Source organism: Crocuta crocuta, unplaced genomic scaffold (genome assembly GCF_008692635.1).
Source record: "Crocuta crocuta isolate KB4526 unplaced genomic scaffold, BGI_CrCroc_1.0 scaffold1307, whole genome shotgun sequence".
Lineage (NCBI taxonomy): Eukaryota > Metazoa > Chordata > Mammalia > Carnivora > Hyaenidae > Crocuta > Crocuta crocuta.
In genome coordinates, this window is record NW_027533394.1 from 281,638 (window position 1) to 290,001 (window position 8,364).

Below are 8,364 nucleotides of genomic sequence, written 5' to 3' on the forward strand. Positions count from 1 at the left end.
GTTAGTGTTGCTAGGAAGCAAGATTTTTAGCAAGACTAACTGGAGAGACTCAAACATAAAACCAATGACGTTAAACTATGAAAATTACAATTTCAACTGAAGTATCAATGTGAACTCATGATACGTTTTTCTTTGAAAATAAAAATTGCATCTTGTAGCCTGGTCTACTGAAACGTTCTAGAAGCACTCAGCAACCCAGCAGTCATGAGCACTCCAGTGCTCAGTTGGTGGTCGCTAAATAGCATTTCTCACAACAAGAAGTCAGAGCTTCTCAGAGAGAAATGGCTGATTACAGATCTGGGGAAATGTAAAGGATAAACCTGGATATAACACCAGAAAGACATAAAAGTCTGTAACAGTTGTGTCAAAATGATTCAGAAGCCAACCTGAACAGGTTCCCACTAGCCAAAAATTCAACAACTTGATCAATAAGAAGGATAACAACCACAACAGTGCAACACATCTAATGTGTTTAAATCCGCAAGTTCATAATGATCTGAAAACTCAGTGAACAAATCCTGATGATGCCAAAGAGCCAATTCATTATTTTATAAACTAGTAATGAAAGAAAAGAATCAAGCATACATATCCTGCCTTTTTTATACAAGCTGCATACCTAAGGGTAACCAAATAACTGATAAGAGGAACTCTCTCTTTACAGTATTCCAGCTAATAAAGAATTACAGAGTAGGAAGATTACCATTTTGCAACCACAGACAAATTAATAAATCTAGACAATAACCATGATGGTTGCAAACCACACAAAAAAGAATCACAACCAGACATTACCAATCTCCTGATTAAAGTTAACAATACCACTTATGAAGTAGTCTTGACCAAAACAAACCCCTAAACTTGAATCTAATCAAACCCCTAGATCAGAGCTGTCCAGTATGGTAGCCATAAGCCACACGTGACTGATTTTAATGGATGTTGACAGATTTAAAAACCAATATTCAATTTGGTTACTAGAAAACTTTCAAGTATATCTGAATAAAGCCTGGGTATGTGGTTCTCCTTTTTCAATTATAAATTTAAAAAAATTTTTTTAAATGTCTATCCATATTTGAGAGAGAAAAAGACACACACACACACACACACACACACACACACACACAGTGTGAGCGGGAGAGGGACAGAGAAAGAGGGAGACATAGAACCCGAAGCAGGTTCCAGGCTCGGAGCCATCAGCACAGAGCTCAATGTGGGGTTCGATCCCACAAACCATGAGATCATGACCTGAGCTCAAGTCATACACCTAACCAACTGAGCCACCCAGGCACCCCTCAAATGTAAAGTTTAAGATAGCGAAATACAGATCAAGTATATCTGAGGAAAATTTAGCATCCACATTGAGATGTGCTGGAGCATAAATAGATACTGTATTTTGAAGCCTTAGTACAAAGAGACTGTCAAATATCTCATCAATAACTTTTATATTGTTTACACATTGAAATAACTCCTTAAGATATACTGGGTTGAGCAAAACATAGTAAAATTAATTTTACTTTTTAAAAAACGACACATGTGGGTCATACTGTATCTCTATTGAACAGCACTGATCTATGTCTAACTACCCACTTTCAGGAACTACAGGGGATACCAGAACTATTTTGTTTTGTTTTGTTCTGGAAGAGCATTAAAAAAATCATAGGATACAATCAACAAGGTATAGCATGTAGAAAATCATTCAGAAGAAATGAGCAAATTTCTTCAACAACAAAAAGTACTGCAAAGAAAAATAAAAACTGATCCAGGTGCATTTATACAGTAGTCCCCCTTATCCACAGGGGTACGTACATTCTAAGACCCCCAGTGGACACCTAAAACTGTGGACAGTGCCAACCTCGACATACCATGTTTTTTTCCCATACATACATACCCACGATACTTNATAAATTAGGCACAGTAAAAGATTAACAGCAATAATAAAATAGAACAATTATAAAAATACACTATAATAAAAGTTACATGAATGGTCTCTCTCTCTCAAACTATCTTATTGTATTGTAACTCACCCTTCTTGTGATGATGGGAAATGATAAAATGCCTATGTGATGAGATGAAGTAAGTGGATGACATAGGCACTGTGATACAGCACTAGACTACTGACCTTCTGACAATAGGTCAGAAGGAAGATCATCAGCTTCTAGACCACGGTTGACTGTGGGTAACTGAAACCACAGAAAGCGAAGGCATGGACAAGGGGGCACTACTGTAGATTAAAAGAGATGTAAGAGACATATCAACCAATCACTATCTATCTATCTATGTATATCTATCTATGTATATCTATCATCTTATTTGACTCCCAGTTCAAGCAAACTATGTGTATATGACAATCAGGGAAATGTGAATATTAATTATAATACTGATATTAAAGAATTATTTTATAATACAGAATTCCAATATTAAGGAATTATTGGGTTTTTGGTATAACAATTCTAAATATTTCGAAATATTTCAAAATTATCTCTTTTAGACTCTTAAATACAGAGAATGAATTGAGGGTTGATGGGGAAGGCAGGGAAGAGGGGGAAATGGGTGATGGGCATTGAGGAGGGCACTTGGAATGAGCACTGGGTGTTGTACATAAGCGATGAATCATGGGAATCTACTCCCAAAACCAAGAGCACGCTGTATACACTGTATGTTAGCCAACTTGGCAATAAATTACATTTTAAAAAATTAATTAAAGATAAAAATGATCTCTTTTAGAGATACATTCTGAAATATTTACAAATGACATGACATGATATCCAAATTTTGCAGCTGATCCTTGAACAACAACAACAACATAAACAGTGATTAATGTGTATTTTTAAACTGAGCCCAGGAAAAGAAAATGTTACTAAGAAAATCATTAAAAAACACATTTACAGTACTGTATTTATTGAAGAAAAATCTGTGTATAAGTGGACCTGCACAGTTCAAACCCGTGTTATTCAAGGGTCGACTGTATTTTTTTTTTCTTAGAGAGAGTGCAAGTGGGGGGAGAGGGAGAAAGAGGAGAAGGTGGGGAGGGAGTGTGAGAGGGAGAGGGAGAGAGGGACAGAGGGATTGAGGGAAAGAGGGGTGGNGGGATCACGACCTGAGCCGAAATCAAGAGTTGGATGCTAAACTGACTGAGACACCCAGGCGGCCTGGGGTTGACTGTATTTTTAAAGAAGCCAGGGATACGAAGACAGGATAAAGTGTATGAGGTACACAGAAAACGAGTCTGGCCGTGAGCTGATAACTGTTGAAACTGGCGATGGCTACATGAGATGGCACTGTGCTATTTTGCTTTTGCCTGTGAAAATTCCCATAATAAAAATCTAAAAATAAGACCAAATATCAACTTGAAGTGGCTCCTACTGGACAAAGATGGGACAATATGAACACCAAGAAGAAAAATGGCTCCAATAAACATCAAAATACATTTAAACAGTTTACAATAAATACAAATTTAAAACCTCACTGGTCACCTTTAAAGGTTACAAGGTCAACCACCTCATTCTGAAAGCTGGTAAATAAAAGAATGAAGCATTTATCGTGCCCTTTCTATACTGGCTATATTTCAAGGGAACTAAATAGTTGATATGAGAAACTTCATTTTAGAATTCCAATAAGTAAATGGAGGAGGAATGGAAGAATCAGAAAATTAACCACTTTGCAACTCTTAATAGGGCTAGGCAATGATGATTAAGAGCTGTTAAAATCAACTCGTGAAAGGCTGACAGGGAACTTTTTATAAAAACTGATGGGCTAACAACACCTGAAACTGGTGATCATCCCCACCCCCTTCCAGATTATTTTTCTCTTTATAGTATGTAAATTTTCAATATACACAAAAATGCNTTATCAACCCAGGGCCAGTATTCTGCCATCTATACTCAATTTCTTTCTATTTTCAATTATTTTAAAGCAAATCTCAACATGCCACTTCATCCATAAATACTGCAGTAAGTGTCTCTAAAACAGTTTCTGAATCTCAGTACTACTGACACTTTGGACCAGATCATTCATTGTTGTGAGGGCTGTCCTTTGTGCACTGTAAGATGTTTAGCAGCATCCCTTGTGTCTACCTACTCTATACCATCAGTAACCAATTATGACAAGTGGGTGTCACAAGAATCTCCAGACATTACCCTACCCCCAGGGAGGCAAAATCCATGCACCACTGAGAACCAATGTTATAAAAGATAAGGACATTTAAAAAATAAAGCCACAATACCATCAGTTCACCTAAAAATATTAATAGCAATTTCTGAACATCATAAATTATCTGGTCAGTGTTCAAACTGTTCTGTTTTATAAAAAAAAATTTTTTTACAGGCTTTTCAAAGCAGGTTTCAAATAAGGTACACACTGAAACTGACTGATTTGTCTCTTACGTCTCGTCTATAAACTCCCCTTCCTCTCTTTGTAATGGGATTCAAGGGAGTGCTACACATTCCAACTGGTTGATTTGTCTCTTATAGCCAATAAAAATTTTCCTTCTTCCTTCTCATTTCTCTATGGAAAAGACCAGGTCTACAGAGTTTCCTACAGTCTGGATTTAGCTAACTGCATCCCTGTGTTTTTTATTTAACATGTTCTCTGGCACCGGTATTTCATACAATTGGTGGACATAAGGCTTGATCAGATCCTTGAGTTTCTGACAAGAATATTTCACAGTAACATTGACCTCTGATCAAACTTATTACAAAGATAGAGAGAAATGACATTCAATGNCACCTATAATATATTCCTGCCAAAAATAAAAAAATGAACTGAATCCAATCAAACCCTAGATTTAAGTACCAGTTTACAGGAAGTACAGGGGATAGAAAGACACATTAAATAACATAGGACACAATTGGCCAAATTTGGAAATTGTACAGGGCCAATAACCTAGTTTCTTCCATAAATAGATAGAAAAAAATAAAGAGGGATAAGAAAATGTTACAGACTAGAAGCGACCAGTTTTAACATTATGAACATCACTTGAATCCTGATTTAAATATACAAACTGTGGGGCACCTAAGTGGCTCAGTGGGCTAAGCATCTGATTCTTGATCTCGGCTCAGGTCCTGATCTCAGTTCCTGAGTTCGAACCCTGCATCAAGCTCTGCACTAACAGTGTGGAGCCAACTTGGGATTCTCTCTGCCTCTCCCCTGCTAGTGCATGTGCATGCACACTCTCTCTCAAGAGAAAATAAACTTAAAATACACAAACTGTATTGTTTGAAAAAAAGGTATTATGGGAAATTTGTGCAAATCTAAACATTTACTGAGTATCAGATGACATTGCAGTTAGTCTTAAAATTTTTTTGGTGGATACTGTGGTTATATCTTTTAAAATGTCCTTTCTAGAGATGTATATTCAGGTAATTGTATTATCTGGAATTTGATTTAAAATATGCCAATGGGGAGGAAAGGGTATAAACAACAAGACTGACCATATGTTGCTAATTGCTGAAGTTGGGTGATGAGTACCTGGGGTTCATTATATTCTTCTCTCTACTTCTGCGTATATTTGAAATTTTCCACAATAAAGGTTTCTTTAAAAAAATCAAGTACCCCTGGCTATAATGATGGATTGGAAAGCATCAGGACCTGTTTAGGAGGCTCCTAGAGTAGTCCATGTGAGAGGTGAAATGGCCTGTACTAGAGAGACCACAGAAACAGACAAAAGTAGAATTCGCTAGATATTTAAGGAGGTAGAATGGATAGGGCTTGATAATTCAATGAATATGCAAGATGAGAGAGGGAGTCAAGAATGAGGCTCAGATTCTGGTTCAAACCTATGGCTGGCACTGAGAAGGGGAAGACTTGGGGAGGAAGGCTGGGGTTTGAGGTACCTGTGGAGCAGAGCATACATGGCAGCTGAAGCCAGGGGAGTAAAAGAGATACCCAGGATGAGAGAATGCCAAGTGAGCAGGGAATAGTGCCTGGGACAGAGTACTGAGGAACACCCAAGGCCTATCAGTTCACTGTAAAGGAGCACGTTCTCTGTGTGTACATCTGGGCTGAGACGTGTATATGCATGGAAGGGGAAGACTGGCAGCAGGCAGGGATGAGGGCAATGGGGTGGGGGTGGGGGGAGAGATGTGCCTGTTTCTGTGTGTGCATAGGTGGGGGAGACCCTTAAGTCACAACTCTCTCGTTTGCCAGCTTACCCCTCTTTCCAGCCATGGTCTCCATGGGGGCCCCAGGTGGGCTGACTCTCTCCCTTTGAATAGCTGGGAAGATGTCCCCACCCCTGTGGCTGATCCTCACCTTCAGATCCTCACACAGGTCACCGTAGTCAATCTCGATGAGGGCCTCTCGTGCATAGATACTGGAAGTTCGCTGAGAACCACTCACTGAATCCTCCCCCTGGGAGCTACCCTGCAATGGTGAAAGGGAGAGTCCAATGGAGCACACTGGCCATGAGAATGCCCCTCTAGAGGGTGCGGGTGGGCTCCTTTACAACCTTCAAAGTCTTTTGAGAAGCACCTTGCTAGAGAGCACCTATAGCATTAGGACAGCAGCTCTGAAGGCACAAAGACCTGAGTTCAAAATTGGGCTCTACCACTAACGGTGGGATCCTGGGCAAGTCATGCTGTCAGATCCTGACACCCGAATCCTGATTTAAACACACAAACCCTCAACTGTAACACGGGACAATGCCTGCCTGGCAGGATTGTGTTCTGGATTAGGAGTAATTATGTCACACGTTACCATGGTGCCTGGCACATTTCTGGTGTTCAAAATATTTTGCTGAATTAAATTGAAATGCTATTTGGGAGGAAGGAGGGAGAAAGACATGTGGGCCTGAGATCCAAGCCCAGGTCCAAAACAGATATATGCAAACCTCCTCTCAGTTAATGTTCCCACCCCTTGCAACCAATCTTCACTTCCAGTGCATAAAATGCCTTGGCTCCTCTATTGGCTGGTGTCCCTCCCTGTCATATGACTAAGCCTTGTCACCTCTGCATTGCTGATGTCCCTTACCCAACCCTCTCCTGGCCAACCTCCCTCACTGCAGCTAGGCCATCATCTCTCAGGTCCCCCAGCTTCTGTCTTCCTTCGCTCTTGGCTAATGTCCCTCAACTTGCACTCTTACCAATATTCATCACCTGCAGGACTTTCAGCTCAAGTCCCTAAGGTTACAGAATGATTTCATCTTCTCCTGGCCTCACTTCCTCACCACCCACTGACTTGCTACCCAAGGCTAGTACCTTTCACCTCACCTGCTTTCTCAGCCTCACCTTGCCTCATGTCCCATGCATCCCTCCTTATGTTCTCCACCACCCCCACCCACCATCCTTTTCTCTCTCCCTGGTCACTCTCACCCCCCGCATCCCTGACCAATGTTGTTCTCTGCCCACTCCCACCACCAGCCATGACACACACCTCTTCCTGACTAATGTCGTCCATAGTGCCTTTAGACAGTGGCAACTTGATGTCCTGCATCTTGCAGGCCTGTAGCAGGTTGTGGCGGTCACTGCGTTTCTGTTCAAGCTTGGTCTCAATGGCTGTTACCTCCTTCTGTAAGTGGGTCATTTCCCTAAGAAGGTCCAGGGAGAGGTGAGATCCAAATCCAGCAGGCTGCCTGCTCTACCTAGTTCCCCCACCCCAGGCCTGAACCCACTCACTTGTTGGCGCCCCCCAGTTTCTTACGAATCTCCTCCATCTCATGATTCTTGTCATTCACCTCCGACTTCTTGGCCAGGTGCTGATTTTTCAGGTCCTGTAGCTGGGCCATGGTCTCATCTATGATCTTCATGTGTCTTTGTTCCTCCTGGTCCCAGCAGGGGGAACAGGACAAGAAGTGAAGGTTTTCCTCATCTCACCTTGGGATCTTCTCCCCTTGCCCCCATCCTTTCCACCAGGCAGAAGGAGCCTCTGTGTCAGAGCCTCTCTTCGGTAAGCTCTGCTTTCACACACCACCCTTATCCTCTGGGCTTTTTATCTTTTTTCAAATTTGGTTGCCTACATACCCCATAATACAAGTAGCTCGATGTAGGAAAGTTCAAAGTATTAAAACAGTATCAAGTNAACCCCACACAATACTGTGTATTTTCTATGAGTATACCTATATGAATATACAAGTATTTAAGTAAATACCTACAAGCTCTGGATGAATACACATTACATGGGATTAGCCCCAGGAAGAAGAAAGGGAGTGGCACTGAGTGTAGTCAGTCAAGGGGATTGGAGTCTTACTTAATATATCTGATTTCTTAAAGGAAGAATGTTTGGTTTTCATTTTGATCTTAAAAGTCACATAAAGGAGACATATCTGCAACTTCCTCTCAAATGGCTGATAAAAGTAATATGCATACACAGACAATGCAGAAACAAATATGGCATGTCAGTGATTGATGAATCTTCATGACAGGTAGAGGGGAGTTC

General features: G+C 40.7%; 1 protein-coding gene across 1 annotated transcript in view; it reads right to left on the minus strand.

Moving 5' to 3' along the window:
- SMC1A (structural maintenance of chromosomes 1A) overlaps window positions 1-8,364 on the minus strand; it is a 35,681-nt gene that overhangs the window by 6,201 nt on the left and 21,116 nt on the right. Inside the window, 3 exon segments of the mRNA XM_077748285.1 lie at window positions 6,244-6,354; window positions 7,363-7,516; window positions 7,605-7,750. Coding sequence (XP_077604411.1) covers window positions 6,244-6,354; window positions 7,363-7,516; window positions 7,605-7,750 — 411 coding nt within the window.